Raw genomic sequence first — 26,093 nt, 5'->3', positions numbered from 1 at the left:
CAAAACTCTAGTTAAATTTTCAAGTGTATTATCATTGGCAGTTGTTCCAGTTGGCCTTATGCTTAACCAGTAGGTATAATGGGTAGAGTCTGTCTGTCCTCTATTCTATTTTAGGAGCATTCCACATCTACCTCAACTCTGCAATCTATGTTCCGGGGACTTGGTTTTGAGACTGCTCCAAAGCCTGCTTTGGGTAAGTTAGACCTATCACATAAGAGCTTCTTTCTTGTACTTGTGTGTCCTTTGGTAGTACCTACACCTGTAAGAATAATGTTGCATGCCACTCCAATCCCTGAGCACTGTGAGATGCCAGGGGTTTCAGGCGTTTACCCAAGGTTCGTGTGTTCTTTTATGATACATGGTTTATTTACACAAATATACAACCTGAGCCTATGATGGCATTAACTCCCCAAGAAGGCCTTGCTTCTCTCATAGCCACAACCTTGGATTCAAGCAGAAATCAGGCATGGCTCTGGCTCTCTGGTTTTCCAGCGTGCTTCATTGCTTCCAGCTTCTGGCTTACATAACCGCAACTCTCTACTTCAGCCTTTGACTTTCTAACTAACTGCGAGTTGAGGGAGGGAGCCCCACCCATTTGTCATCTGGCACAGATCCCTTTGTTACCGTAATGGCTGATTACTTCACCAGGAAGCGAGTCTGGCTATTCCAGCAATTTTTCTTAGATTTTAACATTTGCTGGATCCAGGGACTAGAGGGGTCTCTGCATACAACCTACCTCTCCTCAAAGCTCATAATGGTTCTGGGGACTTGGTTTTTAGACTGCCCTGAAGCCTACTTTGGGTAAGTTAGCCTTATCACATAGGAGGTTCTCTCTTATACTTCAGTAATATTTGTCCTTGGGTAGTATCTAAACCTGCAAGAATAACTTTTCTATCTTGTTTTTAATACTTTATTTAGGCCGAGGCATTTTGGGTAACATCAATATCAAACCCAAAGTGGACTTGCCAGCACAGCATGGAGAGTTTAGAGGAGGGCCAGCTGGAGACAGCAAGGTGGAAAGGCTGCTTCTGGGACGTGGCAGGTGAGTAAAGTGATCCTGACGTGAATATAGTAATTTATTAAAATTATTTATATACCCCGCTTCATTATAAAAATCTTAGGGTGGTACAGAGGCATACACATCTGTGCACACACATATCCAAACTTATGGTACATTAAAACACAAAATTGCAATAAAAGTCCACAGCAGAAAAGAAATCAATAGAACAATCAGCACTGAAAGCAACAGCAAATGTTGGTGAACAAATGTGCCTTTATTTATTTATTTTAAGTAAATATTATAAAGTTTAAATTTTACAAATTTTAGTTTATAAAAAGAAATACAAAACTTAATATCAGGTTTTTTTGTCCACCTTTAATCTAAGTAAGATTAAAACATGATGCAAAAGAAAAAAGAGAGAGATAGAGAGATGGAGACAAGAAAAAACAGATAGAAAAAGGCTTTCAAGAGGAAATAGAAAATCTACTGCTACTTATAAACAATAATCACTTCATCCACTCCAATATAACACCTAACAAAACAATTTTCTATAAACAAACTTTATTTTCAGTCCCCAGATCCTAAGGTCATTATTTCATATTTCCAGTCTTTGGTACATGTTAACAAGGACTTTCCTCTGATGAAACATGTCAGTTTTGCCATCTCGGCTAAGTCCATTAATTTTAATAAGCATTGTTGGTAATGATGAATCTTAGTGCGTATAAATAGTCTCGCTGCTGTAATCATATATTGAAACAAATTCCATAGTCCTTTTTTAATTGTACACCCATAAGTCCGAGCAGGAAGAGTTCTGATTTCAGTTCAAAGTAAATTTCAAAATTCTCCATATCTATGTACGTGTATCCAATATTTTTTAGCTTTTTAAGATGTCCACTACAAATGTGTTTCTAAAAGGTATACATGATACCAGAAATGCCACTTGATACCAGAAATGCCTACCTTGGGCAAAAATGACATGCTTCATTTAGTCAGCCAGTAATTATTCAGTGATGATCCATTAGATTTGTATATCTTTCAGGCTCAAGTGAAATGAGCTCAATGATCTAGGTATTAGTTTTCAAGTAAAACTTCAAAGCCGTTAGTTTCTTTCATTAGTTTCAGTTGAAAGATGCTGTGGATCTGATCAGTGCCTCTTTTATATAGATGTGGTGAAATGTCACAGATTTTATTATGAGAACCATTGATCATAAATCATACTGCTTTTTTGTAACATAGTTTTTATTCACTTTCATCTTTAAACTGTTTAACATAGTTGCATTGAGATATCGTATATATTTACGTTAGAGCATATAACTGCAACACTTACATAAAAATAAAAAACAATAAACACTCTGACATTTCTGAATAAATTAACAAGTTGTGTCGGCGTGTATGTGTCATAATTACAATTATTACAAAAATGAAATGATGTAGTATTGCTTAGATTAGTAACCATAAGTAAAAGATATTTTGTATCAATAATAGGTTTTTTAGGAAGCAGGGTGGGGGGGGGAAGAAAAAAAAAATAAGATACAGTGGTACCTTGGTTCCCGTACAGCTTAGTTGTCAAACTTCATGCATGCCAGAAAATCATATTTTTTTCCTGTAGCCTTGTAGCCCTGGAGGCTGCTGCTTTGAGGGACAAATGGACAATCGGAGTATAACAATTCCAGATTATTAGAGACTCACTATTTCTATTCTACTTCAGTACAGAATGTGTTGTACAATTCCTACCTCATTTGTCCATAGAGCAGCTTTGTGTGGTAGCCAGACTGAGTGTGACTTGCCCAAATTGTCCAGTGAACTCTGGGTGAGGGGAATTGGAACACAAGTCTTCTGCATCTAAACAATGCACTGGTGTTGAGTCGGGGGGTTTCCATTGTAAAATATGTTGGACTCTGAGCTTTACTTTAAAGCCATCTTGCATGCTGTTTGAAAGCTGATAAGGAAATCATATTGTGCTTTGTATTTTGTTTTATTCTCTTTTACGTTTATTCAGGGTACCTGGTCTTGTGGAAAGTGAAATTCCTTTTGTTGGTCTTGGAAGAGCAGGTTTGGGACTTGGCAGGGCCTGTGGAGACCCATCTGCTGTAAGTGCAGGAGTTGTGCAGAAAGCACCAATAGAACCTCCTAGATCAGAGATTTCTTCAGAAGTTTCTAAGAAGCTTATGGAGAAAAAGTAAGTGAAAGCTGATACTAAAAATGTATGATGGCTGATCATACCAATAGAATCTTCCTTGTCTACCTCCCCTCCCTCTTCAATCATCAATCTGCTACTGGGGGCCTTTAAAGTTCTTGCTGGAAATGCAGGGTCTAAATGTTTGTCTACAGATGTATGTCTCTCACTTCAGAACAACTGAGTTTTATGCAGAAGATATCAAAGTTTGTTTCTTGTGTTGGCTGCAGAACCTCTTTTATTGTGTTCTATCTTCAGTTTAGACCAGGCATCCCCAAACTTCGGCCCTCCAGATGTTTTAGACTACAATTCCCATCTTCCCTGACCACTGGTCCTGTTAGCTAGGGATCATGGGAGTTGTAGGCCAAAACATCTGGAGGGCCGCCGGTTTAGACTCTGCTAGGTGTAGTGCTGCATATTCATTTGTCTTAATGATAAATTAAATCAGTCAAATAAATAATGAAAATCTTAACAATATTACCTGTCATCCTGGCTTTTAGCATTTCAGTTGTTAATACAGTAAGCCCACAATTTATGTGCATTTAACTTTATGTGCTTGGGAAAAATAAAAATAAAGGGGCAAAAAGAGGGCTGGTATCTGAGAAAAAAGACTTTGGCAGTCCCACCCACCATTGAACCCAGTGTGTTTTGACCATACGTGATTTTGGCTTTAGGCGTGATCCCTGGAACATAACTCCTGCATAAGTTACAAGTGTACTGTCCTCTGTACAGTTCCTTGGGGGGAAATTGAATTGAACATGCAATTTACTTCTTAGCTCTTATGAATGTTTACCAAGTGGACACTTATTTTATCATATGGGCCGTGTTTATACATTACACGAAACCCTGGTGTAGCATGATATGTATGAGCAGGAAGCAGCTGCCATGAGCCTTGGACTCATTCACTTCTCCGTCTGCTGTGATAAGGATGTCAGCTGCTTTCCCCTTAAAGTAAGCATACGTTGTCCTCCAAACCAGGATTTTGCTTTATCACTAGTCAGTTTCAGAACAAGTGAACTGCTCATATCTCTTAAATTAAGCATGTAAATTATTTCAAGTATGCTTTCATCCTTGTAGAGAACCGCTAATGAAGCAAGGCTCAAAAGGAGTACCTGTTCCCTTGGCTTTAAACCTGATAAAAATCCATTGTCAAAATGAAGCTGTGTACCAATATCATGTGACATTCAGGTAGTAATTTTTCACCATCCCTCTGAGCTGTTGAAGGATTGTTGGTTTTGTTTGTCTACAGACAAGATACTTGGAAGTACCCATGAATCTATATATCCCCCCCCATATCCCCCTCTTTTTATAAGCCTATAATGCCACTGAGCCTAGGGCTTGCCGGTGGTTAGAATCCCGCTACGGGGGGAGCTCCCATTGCTCGGTCCCAGCTCCTGCCAACCTAGCAGTTCGAAAGCACGTCAAAGTGCAAGTAGATAAATAGGTACCACTACAGCGGGAAGGTAAATGGCATTTCCGTGTGCTGCTCTGGTTCACCAGAAGTGGCTTTGTCATGCTGGCCACATGACCTGGAAGCTGTACGCCGGCTCCCTTGGCCAATAATGCGAGATGAGCGCCGCAACCCCAGAGTCGGTCACGACTGGACCTAATGGTCAGGGATACCTTTACCTATTCCTTCTGTAACAGAATATTTTTGAAATCAAATCAAACACTATCTTGGAACAGAAGTGTATAAATAAATTACTGATCTGAAGAATTCACTCGATAGCATAACAGTAAAGATTGTTGCTTTGCTTGTGTCTGTCATCTCAGTGGCATTGGGTAGTTGTCCCCTGGTACATGATTTATTAAAATTTACTGGAATCTTTTCTACTGACTTTCATGTGTTCAGATGTTCTTCAAACTTGATTGATCATTCTGTGAGTTCTGGTTTTTGAATGTCTTGGCCAGGAGGAATGGGAATACAAATTCCTCTCCCAAGTGAGGAAATTTTGTGAGCCCCATATACTGTGACACGTTTCTCTTCTACACTCTTGTCTTCCAGCCCCAGTGTAGAATGTAAGAGTATGCGTTTTGGGATGTTGAAGGAGCATAAATCGGTGACGGGAGAGGTTACAGCATTTGATGGCTCTATTCTGTACTTGCCAATAAAGTTGCCTGAGGTAAGGCCTGGTACAGGAGCCAAAGATATTTTATGTTCTGATGTACCACCACCTACATTTCCATTTTCTCTTTTGTGGGTTTTTCTGTGTGGGACAATAGTCAATAAAAATCCTCTTCCTTAGGATATAGAAGCTGCTGTATGATGCAGAAATGAGAAAATGTGTGACCAGTGTTAAGCTTAAGGTGCAGTGTGTTTCCATGAGATTTATAATGAAAAGATGCTGGGGGGAGTACTTGGGTGTACGCTAGGGATGTAGCTCACAGGTAAAACCTACAGAAAGGATTTTGTATAAGTTGTCTCGAACAGTGGACTGGCTGGCACTTTTACTTTTCAGAGCACCTTCTGCATCTTTCAAGCCAACTATCAGTTTAGTGGTGAATGGTACTTGAACTACTACTTGAACTAAAATACATGCAGTGAAACTAAAATACACTTAAGGACTAGACCACTTTTTCAAAATGAAGCAAGGCTAGATTTTTTTACTTGGTATGGTTGCCATCTTGAGCAGGCATCCCCAAACTGCGGCCCTCCAGATGTTTTGGCCTACAACTCCCATAATCCCTAGCTAACAGGACCAGTGGTCGGGGAAGATGGGAATTGTAGTCCAAAACATCTGCAGGGCCAAAGATGGGAATTGTAGTCCAAAACATCTGGAGGGCCGAAGTTTGGGGGTGCCTGATCTTGAGTAATGATAATCAGATTTTTATATTTTTAGTAACCATCTTTAGCATTAAACCTATCAGGATTTTTTAATGTCAGATATTTTGTACTCAATACTTAAAAATACCTTATTGGCCCAAAAATAAGCCACACTCTCCCCCTCCCCAATTCTGACAGTGAAAAGTTAGTGTGGCTTATTTTTGTGATCTTCCCCTTCCCCTGACTCCTTCAGGGAGGCTTGGGAGCAGCGGGCAGGCTGTAAGCCGCGCTCCAGGCTGCTCACAAGAGCAGCCTGGGAGCGTGGGGCAATGGCTTGCAGCCTGCCTGCCGCTCCCAGGCCTCCCCAGAGCTGTCGGAAAGGAGGAAGGGAAGGCCACTGGCAAAACAGCACAGCTCCCCCCCCCCCGAGCAGCCCAGGAGCTGCCGGGGGGGGCAAAAGGGAAGGCTGCCCCAAGAGCAGCCCTGTAGCACGGGGCAATGGCTCACACCCTACCTGCTACCCCAAAGCCTCCCCTGAGCAGTCAGAAATAAGGGGTAAGTGAGGGGAGGCCGCCGGCAGAGCAGGATGGCTCCCCCCTCCCCAGGAAGCAGCCTGGTAGCGCAGGGGAATGTCTTTTTTTTTCTCTCCCCCTTTGATATAACCTTTGATTTCAGTTGGCTTAAGACACCTATGTCCCCTAAAACATGGTTTTGGGAAACGAAAAAAAGGATTTGCCAATGAGACCTCTAAATTCGAAAAAGAACTTCTCCAAGCTAAGAATAAATATATCACAAAGATGTATAACCTCCTTTTAAATTGGGAACTAAAGGAGGAGGAGGTGAAAGGATCTATGATACGGTACGCTGGGCCCAGGATCTAGGACAGGCATCCCCAAACTTTGGCCCTCCAGATGTTTTGGACTACAATTACCATCATCCCTGACCACTGGTCCTCTTAGCTAGGGATCATGGGAGTTGTAGGCCAAAACATCTGGAGGGCCACAGTTTGGGGATGCCTGATCTACCGCGTTTCTCCGAAAATAAGCCATAACCCGAAAATAAGCCACAGTGATACCATACTTAGTGGTGACACCATACTAGTGACACCATACTAGTACCATACTTAATAAAAAAAATAAGACATCCCCTGAAAATAAGCCACCGTGTGTTTTTTAAGGAAAAATAAATATAAGACGGTGTCTTATTTTTGGAGAAACGCGGTAGGATATAATATTTACATGAATCAATGGGAAAAAGTGTGGAGAATGGGTATTAAATTTAGTCTGTTTCAACTTAAGAGAAAATCTCATGCAAATATTATATAGATGGCACTTGACACCAGCAAAGTTAGCCAAAATGTATAAGAACAGGTCAGAGTTATGTTGGAGATGCAAGAAAGGAATTGGAACATACATGCATATGTGGTGGAATTGCAAAAAGATTAAAGGTTTCTGGGACCCCGTCTATAATGAGTTAAAGAAAATGTTTAAAATCTCATTCACTAAAAGACCCGCAGCATTTTTATTAGGACGCGTGACATCAGAAATCATGTATAAAATTAGATCATTATTCAGGTGTTTAACTGCAGCAAGGATTCTAATAGCAAGAAATTGGAAAAGAGATACCATCCCTTCAAAGATTGAATAGCAAGCCAAATTAATAGAGTATTTACAGCTGGCAAGGAGAACTGGGACAGTAAGAGGAAACTCGACACAAGATGTTAATAAGGAATGGATAATAATTAAGGAATATCTCAAAGGGTTCTGTGATAATGTTTCCTGGCAAATATCGAATGAGTCTTGTGATATAAGAAACTGTTAAAATTTTTGAATGCAAAATAGTACAATGGGTTTAGTTGGAAGTTTCTTTTCTTTTACTATTTTTTATTCTATATGTAATTAAGTTCTTTTTTCTCATAGAATGTTTGTACAGTTTTGTGTGTATTTTAAGATATTTTCTTGTTTATTAAAGTTTATTAAAACAAAACATGGTTTTGCATATTGGCATGCTGCAAGATGAAGCCAGTAGCTTTGAAAAGTGGCATGATAACAGGGATGAAGACTCATCATTTTAAAGGGATTTAGCATCTTCCACAATTGGGTCAAACTTTACTTGTAGAGCATTGTAATAGGACCAGGCCTCATTGGGCACCCAAGATTTAGTGAATTTGAGGAAGCATCTAGAACATGCTGGTGCAAATATAAAAACAGCAAAAAAAGCAAAATGTCATGTATCATGAATTGTAGATATTACTTTGGAGATGTGCAGTGTTTGCTGATCATAATTTTAGAAGTGGCAAAATGTACTGTATTCATATGTTGGCAGTAATAGTATTATGTCCAATTTTATAATTGTTATCAAATCTTTACTCATGTTATGTATTGGTACCTTAGCAGTGTTTGGATAAGCCAGATAAAGGCTTGGCAGGTAACGTGTGTCTAATGGGAAAAGGGGTTCAATGGCAGAGCAGCTGTTCTGCATGCAAGCTGCATGCAAATCCTGGGATTTATCTCTGGAATCTCCAGGTAGGACTGGGAGACAGCCCTGTCTGAAACCCTGGAGAGCTGCTGCCAGTCGCTGTAGATAGTACTGAGGCAGATGGGACCAATGGTCTGACTCATTATAAATAATGACAGTTTTCTGTGCTACTTTGTACAACTGGTATATGTGAGGCACTGCATGCTTTCTGAGTGGGCTTTCAGATATTTTTTTGAGAATTTTGTAGGTAACTTTGCAATAACATATGGGCTATTTTGCTGGAAAATGTAGGGATTTTTTTAAAAGAAGGCAGTGAAATTAGGTAGAAGGAAATTTGGCAATGTACATTTTCAGATGCAGTTCTTTTTAAAAAAATATATATCTAACTTTAGTTTGCCACTGGCTTCTCAGATGTTGGCAGCGAGTTTTCTGGAAGCTTTTCAGGATTTTGAATCTGAAAATAATAAAAGGTACACTCCAGATTTACCTCTGATACGTCCCTGGATGTACGAGAGGGAATGACCTGATTTAGCTCCTTCTGGATTTTGTAAAAGTACTGCATTAGAGACACTAACGTACCATGGTGGCCTCTGCACAGTCCATGCAGACATTGGGAAGACAGTGCAAAAGATGAAGCAAAGTAATGTGTCTCTTCAAAAGATGGTTACTGTTATGTACTGGTATTAGTACAGTATATAGTTTTCCCTCAGGACCTTGACAGTTACTTTAGGAGGGAACTTTGAATTACGTTTGATACATTGTTTGAGCCAGCCTCTATAAAAGCAGGCCAGCTCGACAATGCGGTTCAGTTCTGTTCTGGCTTCCGAATAAAGAGCTTCTTGAAGAATCACTGTGTCGTCTACCCACTATTTAATAGTTACATGGGACATAATTTTAAATGGCAGTTGGTTTAATATGCCTGCCTTTACTTTGCATTCATTTAGAGCAGCATGGAAATAAGCTGTTTTGAAGAGCAAAGCAAGAGAAGGGCTGTGGTTGAGACGTAACTTAAGATTGCCACATCATGCATCTTTTGCTGAAAGTACTTTTTAATAAGCAGTTTGGAAGCACTGAAAGCTGCCATTTGGATATTTTCTTTAAAGCTTTTGAAGCTCTTCTGGCAAACAAGATACAAAGTCATGACTTAGTGAGCTCATCTGTATATATGATCTCATCAATATATTTATTTCTTATGTAGGATGTAAATCTGAAGTGTCAGAGAAGAACAGATGGTGTGGAGGTTAGTGTAACTATACAGATGACCAAAATCCTGGAGCCTAGTTCAGATCTGTGCATTCCATTTTACAACGTTGTTTTCAGGAGGTAAGTGGCTGTTTAAGCTAGGAATTCTCACCATTGTTTCAGTCCTTGAATTGATGCAAATATAATGTTATGTATGGGTAATTGTTACAGTAGTTGAATGGTATCCGTACATGAAATTGGAAAAGTGTACCTTCGGAGGTGAAGTCAAACTGTTGGAGAGTTACAGGGCCTGCTGTGGCTGTGGAGACCAATACTGTAGCAGCTCGTCAAGGGAGGGAGGGACATTCAGCTCTTCCAAGACTGGCAGAGTCTGGATGCTGTCAACTGTTGTTGTCTGTGACCATGTTTTCCTATGAGTAGTGGTAGCTAATCAGTGAAACACAATGATCTCACCCACCATCGTTGGCAACCTGCAGCACTGGTAGTAGTAGTAGTGGTAGTAGTAGTAGTAATAATAATAATAATAATAATAATAATAATAATAATAATAATAATACCCCGCCCATCTGGCTGAGTCTCCCCAGCCACTCTGGGCGGCTCCCAATTGAATATTAAAACAATACAGCAACTTACGCCAATCAAGTTGAGCGTATCTAACTATTAACTACTACTGCCTGCATTGTTCTTGCTGTGTTAGCAGTGCTAAAGTGACCTCTCCAGGGAGAAAGTTAAAATAAATGACTTGAAACAGTATTTTTATTGTGATTAAAATAATGATTAATATGCCTTGTCCACTCTGGCAACATGTCAACAGTTCAACCAGCCATATGTTTTACAGCAGAGTATCCCAGTCTGTCAGCACTCTGGGTCAGAGGCCAGTTCTGTGGAATCTCTCCTGGCAACATAGAGAAATAGAATTTGAGGTTCCTAATTTAATATACTGTTGGGATTAGGAAGAACGTCTTAATTGTTAGAAAAGATCAAGAAGTTGATTTCAACTGTGATTTTCAGTTGTGGATTGGAGAACTAGAATGTTAGCATTCAACCAAAGGTGAATTTATACATAATATAGCCTGGTCTTAAATGACAGATATTTTCCATGGGGTATTAGGGAAGTGTACCCTGGTGGGGGACACATCATGCTCCTTCTGGGATAGTTTGTCCACCTTTGGTCCCCACCTTGTACTTTGTTCTCACCTGTGGCTCCTATAAGTTGTCAGCATGTAACCGCAACCACACTCCAGGAAGTGGCTTCGACTGACTGGCTAAACCAAGTGAGGGTAGCCGATAGGTTTCAAACCCTCAGTGAGTTAGGGACTTCTCCTGCATGTGAAGACAGGCTCTGGCGGATCGAGTGGACGAGACCAATAGTGGGTCCAATGGTTAAGAAGACGGTTTTTGCTTTACTGTAGAGGGAGGTGACAGGCAGATCAGGCTCGTCAATCTGGGAAGGTAACCCATCTAGGGCAGGCTTCCTCTACCTTGGCCCTCCAGATGTTTTGAGATTACAATTCCCATCTCTGACCACTGGTCCTGCTAGCTAGGGATCATGGGAGTTGTAGGCCAAAAACATCTGGAGGGTCAAGGTTGAGGAAATCTGATCCTAAACTGCCTTGCAGGACATCTTCAGGAGAAGAAAAGCTTAAGGAGTAAACCCTGTACAAATCCGGAATGGAGTCCCTAAGACGGTTGGATGGCACTTTATATGCCTCCTTCCACCAACTCCTGCAGCCAAGCTGGTGCCAAACGTTTCACTCTGCCTTCCTTTCGATCCCATAAGTGAGGCTGAGAGAGAGGGGGGTCTTGTCATCTGGGCAGCCCAGGACCTCCATGCATGCTGCTCAGGCTTGTGTCCCGGGAGGTCACTTTGATGCTGCTAATGCAGTGGTTTGACTTCACCTCCGGAGGTGCATTCCATTGTCTCCCGCAATAAATGGATGCCAACAACAACAACAGCCTTTTTTATATAATTTATTTGCAATTTACATCCTTGGCTTTCTATTTTAGGGTGATGAGAATTTTAGATATGAAACTTGTTGGGAGGAATTTCTTTGACCCTACCAGTGCTACTGTACTGCAGCAGTATAGGTTAGTATACCTAAGTGTTTTTCCTGTTTTTTACCTGGGCACCCTATCATTTGTAGTAGCCATAGGAAAATTATTATTATTATTTGTTTGTTTGTTTATTTGAACTGAACTTTTATCTTGTCTTCCTCCAGCTACTTAATGTAATCCTTAGGGATAAAAGATCTCCCTTGTTTTCCTATAAGGGAGGAAGGTATCCTCAGATGGTTTCCTCCTGTTTGGCAAGGCCATGCAAATCAGACTTGAAGTGCCTTCCTTTTATGGGAGAGAACCTCCTCCCAGTTCAAGTCATTCCTCACTCCAAGGGACAGGGGGTTGATAGAGCTTTGCAGAACTCTTCAGTTTGCCTGGCAGCCTTGGCTACACAGTTGCAGTGCTAATTCTTCTTCATCTAAGTTGGAGATTTACTAGTCAGGTCTTGGAGAACATGAAAGGCGTTACTCCACTGGTGTAGACATAAGTGGGTATCTTAGGTGTATGGAAGCATTGGCTAAGTCCTGTTTTTCCTGTGCTCTAACTTTGCTCAGGAACTTTAGTCTTACATGCTAAAGCATAATTATTTATTACTATTATATGCTTATATACCACCCTTTATTAACACATTTTCTGGAGCATTAGTAATAAAAACATGATAAAAAGCATAATAACAGACAGCATATTAATGAAATAATACTCTCAACCCCCCCCCCCCCAGCTTTAACAGGCCATAGATTATTTAATGGTTAAAGGCCTGGGTAAGGAGGACTGTTTTTGCCTGGTGCCTAAAGACATGTAATGATAGTGCCAAGCAAGCTTCTCTGGGGAAGAGCATTCCACAGTTGGGGAGCCACGACAGATAAGGCTCGCTCTCTTGCTGCCTCCTTCCGAACTTCTCTGGAAGGAGGTACATGAGAAGGGCATCAGATGGCAAGCTCAGGGTCTGGGCCGGTTTGTATGGAGAGAGGCAGTCCTTGAGGTCTTGAGCCGTGTAAGGATATAAAGGTCAACACCAGCACCTTGAATTGGGCCCAGAAACTAATTGGCAGCCAGAGCAGTGCTGCAGGCCTTTCTACTGTTCTTACAAGGTTTCTTAGCCACACATTTGCAGAAAAGTTTACAAGCAAAAAGTACATTTGTGGTGGAATGCCCTTTGGCCTTATTCTGTGACAGTATTGTTAAAGAGATGGTGAAGATTATTGGACAAAATATTGTCGAAACCTCAAAGGTTGTTTCTTTTCAGTGGCATTGATGTGGGTATCCAGTGCAGCTCTAAGTAACCATCCCATCAGCACAAGGATTTATACTTAAAACAATGAGATGTTCCTTTCTTTCCTCCGTGCTATGCTCCCTAAATCTTTTTTGGGATTCTCCTCAACTGTCAGGAGCAGATTTTGAGAAAGTGCATGTGGAAATAAGTGAGTGGGAAATGTCCCATTGTATAGTCAAAAATCCTTGTATTGATAGGATAGTTACTTAGCACTGCATTGGATGCAAGACTATTATTACACATGTGTGTTTGTGTCAGACCCCTCTAATCACTGCCTCATCGGCAGTGTCCCCCCCCCTCGTGGAACGCCCTCCCATCAGATGTCAAGGAGATAAACAACTACACAACTTTTAGAAGACAACTCAAGGCAGCCCTGTATCAGGGAGTTTTTTAAATGTTTTATGATTTATTATGTTTTTATATGTGCTTGAAGCCACCCAGAGTGGCTGGGGAATCATCATCATCATCATCCCTGTATCCAGTAAGTGTTAAAAGCTTTCAAGCATTCTGATTCTGGGAAATAGCCATGCTAAATTCCTGGTGTGGTGATGAGGGATTAAGGGGCTCAGTTTGAGACAGCAAATGGGTGGAGCCTCCTCCCTCAACAGAAAAAGCCAGAATTGAGAGCGGAGCTTGCGGTGATGTTACCTAGAGGTAAAGCAGCAAGCTAGAGAGAGAGAGAGCTTGCAACGTTAGATTTCTGTTTGAATCCAAAGCTCCAGCTATGGGAAAAGCAATTTGTGAACCCCTCAGTTGCAGGATCAGGTTGTATATCTGTAAATACCATATTTCATAAAGATAACAGTGTCTTCACTGTGCCTTATTTCCTAAAGGAAACATGGTAAGTGCCTAGAACCACCGGAATCTCGCACCACTAGAAGATTGGGGTGGCATGCAACGCCAAATATTGCACTATTGCTAGCAACTATCTGTAAAAGTAGCAATACTGGCTGACATTGGATTTTTTACAATACGTTCTGCTTACTACTTTTGGCCTTTGGCTACTGGATGGATATTTATTTATTTATTTATTTATTTATTTTTGTTTTGACTACGTCAGACCAACACGGCTACCTACCTGTATCTAGTACTTTGGTCTTGTATACAGTACTTTTAGTGCATTTCTGATACAAATGCTAATGTCATAGCTGAAATTGAACTTTACAAATGAGCGTCCTGTTTTGTGTAAAATTTATTTCCCTAAAGATTGCAGATATGGCCTGGCTATGCAGCCAGTATCCGGAGAACAGACGGGGGACTATTCCTGTTAGCTGATGTTGTACACAAGGTTATTCGGAATGATTCTGTCCTGGATTTCATGTGAGTTAGAACTCTGAATGACATTTTGAATATTGGGAAGCATTGCATAAAATTGGGCTACTCAGTATCTCAAAGCCAAGCAGTCAAAATATTCCTGAAATAAGTCCATGAGAGAAACTCTCACTGTGTATACTTGCACTGGTTTGGTCCCAATGGAACTAGGACAGTGAGATAACCAGATTTCAGTCTCTGTTTCATGAATCTTATTCTGGTCAGCCCAAAAAGGGACTCTATATATAACATGCTTATAAGAACCTCATTCAATACAAGCCTCATACAATGACAACAATTCTTAACATAATAAAAACTCAATGCATTACACTTGCATACATATGTAAGTGTAATGCATTGTAATCTGCCGGCCAGTAGTGTAAGGTGAGATGTCGAATGCAGCTGCCAGGAGCTGGATTCTAGACCTACTATGCTGCTTTCTCACCTACATGCATATAAGCTATACATAAATAGGCTCTCCTCCAATCAAGAATTCCATTTCAGGTGTCACACCAAACATTCCTACTCGTATCTGTGAGATAATGTATGCATGAGATTATGTATCTGCAACAAACCTCTTTGGAGAGGTTGATTATTACAAATGCATAAGAACATCATAGTAGGAATATACAGTGAGGGGGGAAAGTATTTGATCCCCTGCTAAATTTGCCCATTTGCCCTCTGATGAAGAAATGACCAGTCCATAATTTTAATGGTAGGTTTATTGTAGCTGTGAGAGACAGAATAACAACTGGAAAAACCCCAGAAACCCAAAAGACAAAATTCAGAGATTGATGTACATTCTAATGAGTGAAATAAGTATTTGATCCCTTTGCAAAAGATGACTTAGTTCTTGGTGGCAAAACCCTTGTTGGCAATTACAGAGGTCAGACGTTTTGTAGGTGGCTACCAGGTTTCCACACATCTCAGGAGGTATTTTGTCTACTCTTTGCAGATCCTCTCCAAGTCAATAAGATTTCGAGGCTGATGTGTAGCTACTCGAACCTTCAGCTCCCTCCACAGATTTTTGATGGGATTAAGATCTGGAGACTGGCTAGGCCACTCCAGGACCTTAATGTGCTGCTTCTTTTTTTCTTTTTTAAAAAATAATTTTTATTCGCTTTCCAGATACATAATCATAAAAAACAAATAAACAGAAACTCAAACAAGAAAAAAGAGCACAAAAACAAGAACAAAGAAGAACATATAAAAAGAAAAGCATCCCGAATCTAATATTGTTTACTTAACATTGTTGACTTCCTCAATTCCCCCTCACAGGGTCCATTTTAAAATTCCAGTTAAGCAGTTTTCATCTTACATCTTAAATTAATCTAACACATTTTATCATTAACACTCAAATATTCTATTCTAAAAATATCTATTTTTCACCAATAATTAATCAATTTATCCAGATAAAAAAAATCCCCTTTCTTCTATCTTCTATTTCTCCGCTTCACCTTGAAATTTTACCAAGAACTTTCCATGAATTTAAATATTAATTCTTTTACCATACTAACATTTAAACACATTATAACAAATTTAACCCCCCCTTCCCTTGAACTCAGGATCTCCCAGATTCTTCAGCGAGTTCCATAAATCATTCCAGTTTCGGACCATCTAAATCAGTCAAAAAAGTTGCATCCATTATTACCCCTCACCCTCACCCCACTCCCACCCTGACCCAGCCTAACCATCATTCTTCCTCAATCCTCCCCTGATGCCTCCCAATTCCATTTTCCAGTCCTTTCTCAGTTTTCCCCCCCTTTGGATTCTGTCCCCAGCATGGGTCCTGCCCTCCCTCTCTCACTGGGAGGACATTATTCCATGCTGGTTCTTCTTTGGGGACTCTTTGGATCAAACAGGTGTTCTGTTCCCCCCCTCTCACTGGAGGAACAATGTTCCATGTATCTTCCTCCTTTTTAAAAAATTCAGTTACACCAGGCATCCCCAAACTTCGGCCCTCCAGATGTTTTGGACTACAATTCCCATCATCCCTGACCACTGGTCCTCTTAGCTAGGGATCATGGAAGTTGTAGGCCAAAACATCTGGAGGGCTGCAGTTTGGGGATGCCTGAATTACACTGTCCAAGACTGATGGTTATTCTTGCTTGACTTCACTCTCTGTTGGAAATAATCCCTTTTCTCTGTCCTGACAATTCTGATTCCTTTCATGCCATTCAGACAACTGTGCATTACTTTCACGCAGCAATATATTACTTTGCTGCAATTCATTTCTCAAGTCCAAAAGCGGTTCCAAAAGTTCATTCTGAAAGTCCAGGCCATCATCTGATGTTATGGCTTCAGGCATCCTGTTCCTCTCAGATTTCATGGGAACAGGGCAGAGCAGGAAGTGGTACAGATTATATTTCCCAAAACATCAAAAACCCAAGTTTATATCAAAACTGGCTATAGTCTCATTTTTTATTTCTTCATGTCTTAAAATTCTTGTGTCCATTTATGAAAAGAGCAATTGTCAAACTTCTTATACACAGCCTTATATTTTGCACTCTCTTCACAATTGATAGTTCTCAGTCTCAAAGAGATAAACAAATTCCTTTCAATTATTTCATAATGGTGGCTCGCTGCTTCCTCCCGGGACCCGACTTCAGTTTCCAAGGGGATTTCCCCCGATCCCAATTAAAATAATTTTGCAGGATTTTTAATAAATTTAATCCTTCTCCCCTTTACCCTGCCTTGGGGAAAGGTATTGAGTCCAGTCCTCGATAATTAATAGGTTCCTTTCACTTTTCTGGCTAAAGGCAAGTTAACTGCATTACGGTCCTCTCAATGGGGGGAGATCAACTTCCTGGTTAAATCTCCTCCCGTGGCCAATTCAGTCCAAATTCTCCAAACAAATTAAATTTCTCCTTTTACTCACAGTGTCCAATGTCTTCAATTTTTTTCAATTTGAGGAAGAACCGATCACTGTTGCCTGACAGGATCGCAGCTTCGTGCCTCCAAGATAGCTATGCTCCGTTGCACCGCGTTAGCTCAAGACCCCCTGCTCTCTCGCCACCCAAAAATAGGCTAGCCGAGGGAGGGGGGAGCTCGCTTCTGGTGTCTGCCGGATCCACGCCCCCGAAATGCTCAATTCGGGGTTTCTTCTGGGGGGCTGCTGTGCTGAAGCAGTCCCCCCCCTTGCCTCGGAGGCCCCACGTTCTCCTCAGGTGAGGAGAACGGTGCCCGCCATTGCTGCACGATCAGCCGGAAGTCCTTAATGTGCTTCTTCTTGAGCCACTCCTTTGCTGCCTTGGCTGTGTGTTTGGGGTCATTGTCATGCTGGAATACACATCCTCAACCCATTTTCAATGCCCTGGCTGAGGGAAGGAGGTGCTCACCCAAGATTTGACGATACATGGTCCCGTCCATTGTCCCTTCGATGCAGTGAAGGTGTCCTGTCCCCTTAGCAGAAAAACACCCCCAAAGCATAATGTGTCCCCCTCCATGTTTGACGGTGGGGATGGTTTTCTTGGGGTTGTAGGCAGCATTCCTCCGCCTCCAAACACAGCCAGTTGAGTTGATGCCAAAGAGCTCAATTTTGGTCTCATCTGACCATAACACTTTCACCCAGTTCTCCTCTGGGTCATTTAGATCAGTGTTTCCCAACCTTGTGCCTCCAGCTGTTTTCGGACTACAATTCCCATCATTCCTGACCACTGGTCTTGCTAGCTAGGGATGATGGGAGTTGTAGTCCAAAAACAGCTGGAGGCACAAGGTTGGGAAACACTGATTTAGATGTCCATTGGCAAACTGCAGACAGGCCTGGACATGTGCTGCCTTGAGCAAGGGGACCTTGTGAGCTCTGCAAGATCTCAGTCCTTCATGGCGTGTGTTGCCAACTGTTTTCATGGTGACTATGGTCCCAGCTGCCCTGAGATCATTGACACGTTCCCCCCGTGTAGTTCTGGGCTGCTTCATCACCATTCTCATGATCATTGCAACTCCACAAGATGAGATCTTTCATGGAGCCCCAGACCAAGGGAGGTTGACAGTTATTTTGTGTTTCTTCCATTTGCGAATTACTGCACCAACTGTTGTCACCTTCTCACCAAGCTTCTTGGCAATAGTCTTGTAGCCCAGTCCAGCCTTGTGCAGGTCTACAATTTTGTCCCTGACATCCTTGGACAGCTCTTTGGTCTTGGCCATGGTGGCTACTTTGGAATCTGTTGGATTGATTGCTTCTGTCGACAGGTGTCTTTTGTACAGGTACTGTAACGAGCTGGGATTACAGGTAAGACCTCTCCCTTACAGCAGGTGCTTCTAATCTCAGCTCGTTACATACAGTGAAGATACCAGGTAGCCTGACATCTGGCTGGTTGATAGGGGATCAAATACTTATTTCACTCATTATAATGCACATCAATTTCTGACTTTTGTCTTCTTGGTTTTTGGGGTTTTTCCAGTTGTTAGTCTGCCTCTCACAGCTACAATAAACCTACCATTAAAATTATGGACTGTTCATTTCTTCGTCAGAGGGCAAATAGGCAAATTTAGCAGGGGATCAAATACTTTCCCCCCTCACTGTAGGTAAAGGGACCCCTGACCATTAGGTCCAGTCGTGACCGACTCTGGGGTTGCAGCACTCATCTTGCGTTATTGGCATGACAAAGCCACTTCTGGCAAACCAGAGCAGCACACGGAAACGCTGTTTACCTTCCTGCTGTAGCAGTACCTATTTATCTACTTGCACTTTGACGTGCTTTCGAACTGCTAGGTTGGCAGGATCTGGGAGTATACTTTGCTACTATAAGGAAGTGGTTTCAGTCACGTCTGTAAAATATATACAGTTCTCATCTAATAATTATACTTGTTCATAGCAGTTTCAAATTTTCAAACAGCTTCACATGTGTTATCCAGTTGTAAACCTTATCCAGTTGTAAACTGTAAGGTAAGTTATCATTATGGTCTCATAATGCACTTGGGGGGACTCAAGAGAGAATACAGTAGCTTGACGAAGGCTACCTCACAAGTTTGTGATAGAAGTGAGATTCAGGCTCAGTACAGTAGGCTCACAATTTACGCACATTTAATGTGCACATTCAGCTTTACATGAGTGGCACAAACAAATTTTTAATGGAAAGGGTGCGGGGTTCTGGGGAAAATCACTTTGGCTTTAGGTGCAATCCCCGGAACATAACTGTAAGGGGGTGGGCTTACAGGAAGCAGCCACCCCCCCATCAAATCCAGCTCCTCTAACGGCTCAGACAGCAGCGGAAGGAAAGGAGAAAGGAAGGAGGAAGTGAGAGGAGGGGGCCAGGGCTCAGGCAGCATACAAGAGCCCTTCCTGCAGCCTGTGATATCAGCGAGGAAGGAGGGGTCAGCAGAAAGTTCCAGCGGGGAAACAGCAGAGGGGCGTCCTTTCAAATTCACCCCGGAACTGAGGCATGGGGAGGAGATTTGGGGTCCCCAAACTACTCTGCTGGGGGAGGAGCCGAAAAGTGCCATTGGGAGAATCTGATAGCACTGAGTAGATATGTTTTCATGAAGCTCTTGCATTGTAAATAGCTTTCACAATAAAAGCATTAAAGCCAAGATGGTTTGGAGTGTCGTTGCTCAAGGGTAGCCAGCAACCGCCGTGACAGCAACCTTTACATAAGTTGCGGGCTTACCATACTTCCAGCTGCAGTTCTTCACCAGCTCTAGATACGTCAGCTCAAAGTGCATTCCTTTTCCCAAAGGCATGCAATTTACCTACAGAGTCGAGAGAACTTCCAAGATGAGTGTACAAAGCAGCTAATTGGCAACATTATAATTACCCGTTACAACAACAACACTTACCGTATTGATGACATTGACTGGAACAAGACGCCAAAGGACAGTTTTACCATGTCTGATGGAAAGGAGATCACCTTCATAGACTATTACAGGTAAGAGGTGCTGCTTAAACACTTGAAGTGTTAGCAGGAAAAGAAGTACTTACGGTTAAAACATCTGTTATCTTCATGTTATATGTGTTGCTTTCCTCTGGCTTAATGACAATTATTTTTCGCTTGTTATTTTTGTAACTTGCATTTGGTAGCTTCAAATGAACCTATTGCTCTATAATCTGCATAATATTCCTCTTCCAGTAAAAACTATGGGATAACCATCAGAGAAGTCGACCAGCCACTTCTGATTCACAGACCCAATGAAAGAAAGAATCCTTCAGGGAAGGTGAGTTGTTGACCTTGCACTAATGGCAGTTCAAGTGCCAATGTCATGGGACAACAAAGTTTTCTGTCTGCAGTTCTCAGAAGTAGGTAACTACAGGGAAGGACTTTCAGTAGTTTGAGAGTTGTTTAGACTCCGCTCAGGTTGTCAAAGGGAAGTAAACCCAACCCTTACTAACATATTACCTGGTTGCTACTGTACCATTCCTGATAATGCTTGCCATTTGTAACCTAAATCAAATTCTCCCTTGAGCCATTAAATTTAACTGTTGCTTTGGGAGCTATCAAATTCTTTGAGAATTAAAATAGGGAAATATTGATTTAGCTCTGTATGTATAAGATACTGGTACCTAATCTGCCATTCACCATAAAGCCCAGGGCAGTTACACCAATTTAGTCATACAATTAAAAAGAGGTAAAACTGATTATACATTTTTTTAAAAAAAATCAGTTTCACAAGAAAGCAACACAGTATGTTAAACCTATCCTGTAGCCAGCAGCCTTCTCTACACAACTTTACAATCTGACTGGGTCTTTGCCCTGCATGCTGTACTAATATTCATTGTCTCTAATTATCCTGCAGCTGCAAAAGGGTGAAATCCTACTGCTTCCAGAGGTCACCTTCCTGACTGGAATTCCTGAGAAAATGAAGAAAGATTTCAGAGTCATGAAGGTGGTTCGAGATTATTTGCTGCGAAGTATAGAATTGAATTTTTCTTGCAAGTCTCCAATTTCTTTCTTCAAAAGCTTACGCAGAAACCAAGTTTTACGGCATAATCTGATATTTTGTTCAGTGTCCCAACGCATAGTGTTCAGAGCTCTTCTATTCTGCATTAGCAGAAGCCAGAGCACTGTGTGCCTACTTTTTTCATTTGATGATGGATAGAGATTGGACTCTAGCAAGATGGCAGGAGGTTGGGCATTTGATGACCACAATTTTGTTTTTTGTTTTTTTAAACATAATTTTTATTGATTTTACAAATTACAAAAGACGGTACATACATGAACACCTTTTCCACCTTCTTCCCACCCCCCTCCATGGGTCCTCCCCTGCCACAGAAGTATCCCACGTAGGTGAACAGTCAGAAATGGTCCATTTTATGATTGGACTAGTGTATTTCAGCCCGTTCAATAACGGGCTCTAGAACATCCTGGGGTTCGGAGAAGCGCTTGCGCAGCGCTTCTCCGAACCCTGGGACCTGTCATTGCTGTCGGCGGCAAGGGGACAGGAACGGAGGAGGAGAAAGCGCTGCTTTCTCCTCCTCCGTTCCTCTCCCGCAGCCGCCGACAGCAAGGACACCTCCCAGGGTTCGGAGAAGCGCTTGCACAGCGCTTCTCCGAACCCTGGGACCTGTCATTGTTGTCGGCGGCAGGGGGACAGGAACGGAGGAGGAGAAAGCGCTGCTTTCTCCTCCTCCGTTCCTCTCCCGCAGCCGCCGACAGGAAGCAGAACTCCCAGGGTTCGGAGAAGCGCTTGCGCAGCGCTTCTTCGAACCCTGGGACCTGTCCTTGCTGTCAGCGGCAGGGGGACAGGAACGAAGGAGGAGAAAGCGCTGCTTTCTCCTCCTCCGTTCCTCTCCTGCAGCCACCGACAGGAAGCAGACATCCCAGAGTTCGGAGAAGCGCTTGCACAGCGCTTCTCTGAACCCTGGGACCTGTCCTTGCTATCGGCGGCAGGGGGACAGGAACGAAGGAGGAGAAAGCGCTGCTTTCTCCTTCTCCGTTCCTCTCCCGCAGCCGCCGACAGGAAGCAGACATCCCAGGGTTCGGAGAAGCGCTTGCGCAGCGCTTCTCCGAACCCTGGGACCCGTCCTTGCTGTCGGCGGCAGGGGGACAGGAACGGAGGAGGAGAAAGCGCTGCTTTCTCCTTCTCCGTTCCTCTCCCGCAGCCGCCGACAGGAAGCAGACATCCCAGGGTTCGGAGAAGCGCTTGCGCAGCGCTTCTTCGAACCCTGGGACCTGTCCTTGCTGTCAGCGGCAGGGGAACAGGAACGAAGGAGGAGAAAGCGCTGCTTTCTCCTCCTCCGTTCCTCTCCTGCAGCCACCGACAGGAAGCAGACATCCCAGAGTTCGGAGAAGCGCTTGCACAGCGCTTCTCTGAACCCTGGGACCTGTCCTTGCTATCGGCGGCAGGGGGACAGGAACGAAGGAGGAGAAAGCGCTGCTTTCTCCTCCTCCGTTCCTCTCCCGCAGCCGCCGACAGGAAGCAGACATCCCATGGTTCGGAGAAGCGCTTGTGCAGCGCTTCTCCGAACCCTGGGACCCGTCCTTGCTGTCGGCGGCAGGGGGACAGGAACGGAGGAGGAGAAAGCGCTGCTTTCTCCTTCTCCGTTCCTCTCCCGCAGCCGCCGACAGGAAGCAGACATCCCAGGGTTCGGAGAAGCGCTTGCGCAGCGCTTCTCCGAACCCTGGGACCCGTCCTTGCTGTCGGCGGCAGGGGGACAGGAACGGAGGAGGAGAAAGCGCTGCTTTCTCCTTCTCCGTTCCTCTCCCGCAGCCGCCGACAGGAAGCAGACATCCCAGGGTTCGGAGAAGCGCTTGCGCAGCGCTTCTCCGAACCCTGGGACCCGTCCTTGCTGTCGGCGGCAGGGGGACAGGAACGGAGGAGGAGAAAGCGGCGCTTTCTCCTCCTTCCTTCCTCTCCCCCAGCCGCCGACAGGAAGGACGCGCGCACTCTCCCCCCCCGCCTCCTCCAACCGCCGCTCCTCACGGCCAGGGAGGGTTGTGAGGAGGCCTTCGCCGGCCTCCACCCCGGCGGGAGCGGCGGTTGGAGGAGGCAGAGTGGGGGGAGAGTGCGCGCGCGCAGTCTCTGCTGTCCAATCCCTGTAGCACATGCGCAGTGACCCAGGGACACACGGGACATCTGGACGCAGGGACAACATGGACATTATTATATAGGATTTCTGTCCTCCTCCCCCTCCCCTGCCCCCAAAGCCCCCCCCCCCCCTGCCACCAGGGAGCTCCAGTAAACCAGGGCAGTACGCAGGAGGCTATCCATCCAACCTTGATGACCACAATTTTGGCTTGGCTAGAGAGCCAAAACAATTATAGATCACTTTGCTAAGTTAACCAATTGGTGGTGGTTATTTTCTCTGCCGATACGTTATTTGATTATTTTTATTTAACAAAATTTATATACCATTTGATTGTAATAAAAGTCAGAGCTTTCCAAACTTTTCATGTTGGTGACACACTTTTTAGACACGCATCATTTCATGACAGTAATTCAGTTTTACTAGCAAGCCAGAGGTTTAACTAACCCCTTTCCAGCCCCAGGACGAGCATGGGGAGCGTTCGCACAACACATCTACACACTGCAGCCGACACACTAACGTGTTGCAACAAACAGTTTGGAAAGCTCTGCTCCTTTTATTTTATTTTTTTATTTTGACAAAGTAATAATAATAAATAAAATATAAATAAAAATGTGCACCCCACCGCCAAGACCATTCCATTGTAACTATCCAGCTTCCCAAAATTTCAACACCTCTTGCGATGGTTTGACCCCTTTCCATTTTAACAGTACAAATTATACAAATACCTTCCATATTTCCTCAGAATAATTTCTCCTGCATATTCCCCATCTTACCTTAATAGCACGTTAATTTATCATTAATGGCTATATCCCACCCCTCTTTATACCATTCTTCCATTTTATATTCTGCTTGCCCCTTCCACTTCCTAGCTATAATAACTCATGCAGCTGTCAATAAATTTGTGAGCAAGTCGCTCATAGCCTGTGAACCTTCCACCCCATTGTAAATTTATAATAATGCTACTTCTGGACTTTCGGTCAGCTTTAAAAGCTCTGCTCTAAGTGGTTTGAAACTACCCATCTTGGTGTCACAAGACATGACATAGTCAGCCATGGTATTCTTAAGGGGTGTCTCGCTAAGATAAATTGCAGCTGAGCACCGTACTTATATGGCTCTCACCAATCATTCCTGAAAGGGAGGTATTTGGAGGTGGTGCTACTCATCCATGTTACTAGTGTACTGCCACAATACTATATTAAAACTCCGTCTTTCATCTGACCCTAGCGAGATGATGGAGCCCATGAATCTGATGGAATGGGATCAGGTGGGGTGAATAAACTTAATTTACAAGATGGAATTATTGATTGAATGTGGGAACAAATTTACAAGGGAAGTAGATTTATATAGGCTGCTACAGTTGGGGTTGCACTACCCCTTTAAAAATCAGTTTGTCAGCTTGAGTGCAATTCTGAATTCAGCACTGCTTTTGGGTGTTCTCTTGGCAGCAGTGGCCAAGAGTGCATTTTGCCACTTATTCTTTTGGCTCAGCTATGCCCTTTTGTGGAGAAAACAGACATGGTCATGTTGGTGGCGTGGAGGCTGCAGGCAGACCTCATTTTACATGCCCCCCCCCCGAAGCTGCCTCTGTCATTTCATCACAGTTCATTCCTTTGTTCCTTCTTTACAATCTGATTTTTCCTTCTTTTTTAACAGTGTCTCCCCATCTTTCTATGTAGCCTCAGAAAGCTATATTTGAAAGTGTAGCATTAAAAATAAATGTATGGATTGTTTGCTTTTTCCTGTTGGTATGGTTTGGAGAGGAAGAGAATTTTCCCCTGCAAGCTGTCTGAGAACAAGTTTAATAGGCTTGCTCTATGTATGTGGTGCACACTAAAGTCAGAAAGGAATTACATTAATCTGTTCTCTAGAACAGAGCCGTATTAGTTTTTGTACTAAAAAAATAATTCTCTGCACACTTACTTGAGAGTAACCCCACCAGACTTGACAGAGCTTACATTTTTATAGACCTGCATAGGATTGGGAATTCTAATCTAATACAGTGGTCCCTCGACTTACAAACTTAATCCATTCCAAATGCACATTCGTAGGTCGAAAAGTTCGTAAATCGAAAAGCGGTTTCCCATAGGGAAAAAATATTCGGAAAAATCCGTAAGTCGAAAAAACCACATTTAAAATTCATAAGTCGAGGAAACCGCATTTAAAACCACCAACGGTTTTCGTTCAGATGTAGAAAAATGTGTAAGCGTGCGGCCATTTGTCCCGTTCATAAGTCAAAAACTTCGTATGTCGAGTAATTCGTAAGTCGAGGGACCACTGTATAATCATGGTGAAAATTAAAGCAAGGCAGTTTGTGTTCCTGATTTAGTTAACCCAGAGCAGTTTTTTCCCTGTCGCTTGGCCCCTCATTGGCTCTGGCTCTGCCCACTACCAGCTTGTGTCTGCCAACAGATAATTTCCCACGAGAATACGACTCTCAACAGAAAACAGGTTGCCCACTTTTTCTTTAAACTGATATAAGTTGCTGGTTTGCTGGATATGTGGGGCTAGAACAATAGTGTAATAGCTCCTCTTGCCATTCCTTCATAAGCTTCTTTGTCCTCCTGCTACAGGATAGTGTCTGTCACATGTTCTGTTCCTGGCACTCATCTGTTATAAATCTTCTTCTTAATGAATAAGATAATTTTGTAGTTAAGGGCATGCGGGGGAAAACTGTATGCTTTACGTGTCCTACAAGGTATTCCCCCCCCCCCCGCATTATTTGAACCTTCTTGTTGAATCACAACTTTCAGTGCAGGTGGGTTGTGACTTCTAATATGAATATAGCCTCATTAAATAGTTCAAAATTACTTACATGAGGTATGTCTTGTACTGATGAAAAAAAAGTAACACAAAGGCTCAGAAGGC

The 26,093-nt window shown here is 42.8% G+C and overlaps 1 protein-coding gene across 1 annotated transcript in view; it reads left to right on the top strand.

Annotated features, from left to right (window-relative positions):
- The window catches only part of PIWIL2 (piwi like RNA-mediated gene silencing 2), a 54,313-nt gene that overhangs the window by 8,557 nt on the left and 19,663 nt on the right, over positions 1-26,093 (top strand). The window contains exons 3-13 of the mRNA XM_035140125.2: positions 115-193; positions 919-1,042; positions 3,000-3,179; positions 4,254-4,364; positions 5,182-5,299; positions 9,617-9,741; positions 11,629-11,709; positions 14,159-14,272; positions 19,942-20,130; positions 20,332-20,416; positions 20,996-21,085. Coding sequence (XP_034996016.2) covers positions 115-193; positions 919-1,042; positions 3,000-3,179; positions 4,254-4,364; positions 5,182-5,299; positions 9,617-9,741; positions 11,629-11,709; positions 14,159-14,272; positions 19,942-20,130; positions 20,332-20,416; positions 20,996-21,085 — 1,296 coding nt within the window. The remainder of the gene's footprint in view (positions 1-114; positions 194-918; positions 1,043-2,999; positions 3,180-4,253; positions 4,365-5,181; positions 5,300-9,616; positions 9,742-11,628; positions 11,710-14,158; positions 14,273-19,941; positions 20,131-20,331; positions 20,417-20,995; positions 21,086-26,093) is intronic.

The sequence above is a fragment of the Zootoca vivipara genome, chromosome 15 (assembly GCF_963506605.1).
Source record: "Zootoca vivipara chromosome 15, rZooViv1.1, whole genome shotgun sequence".
In the NCBI taxonomy this organism is placed as follows: Eukaryota; Metazoa; Chordata; class Lepidosauria; order Squamata; family Lacertidae; genus Zootoca; species Zootoca vivipara.
This window is presented reverse-complemented; position numbering and strand designations above follow the sequence as displayed.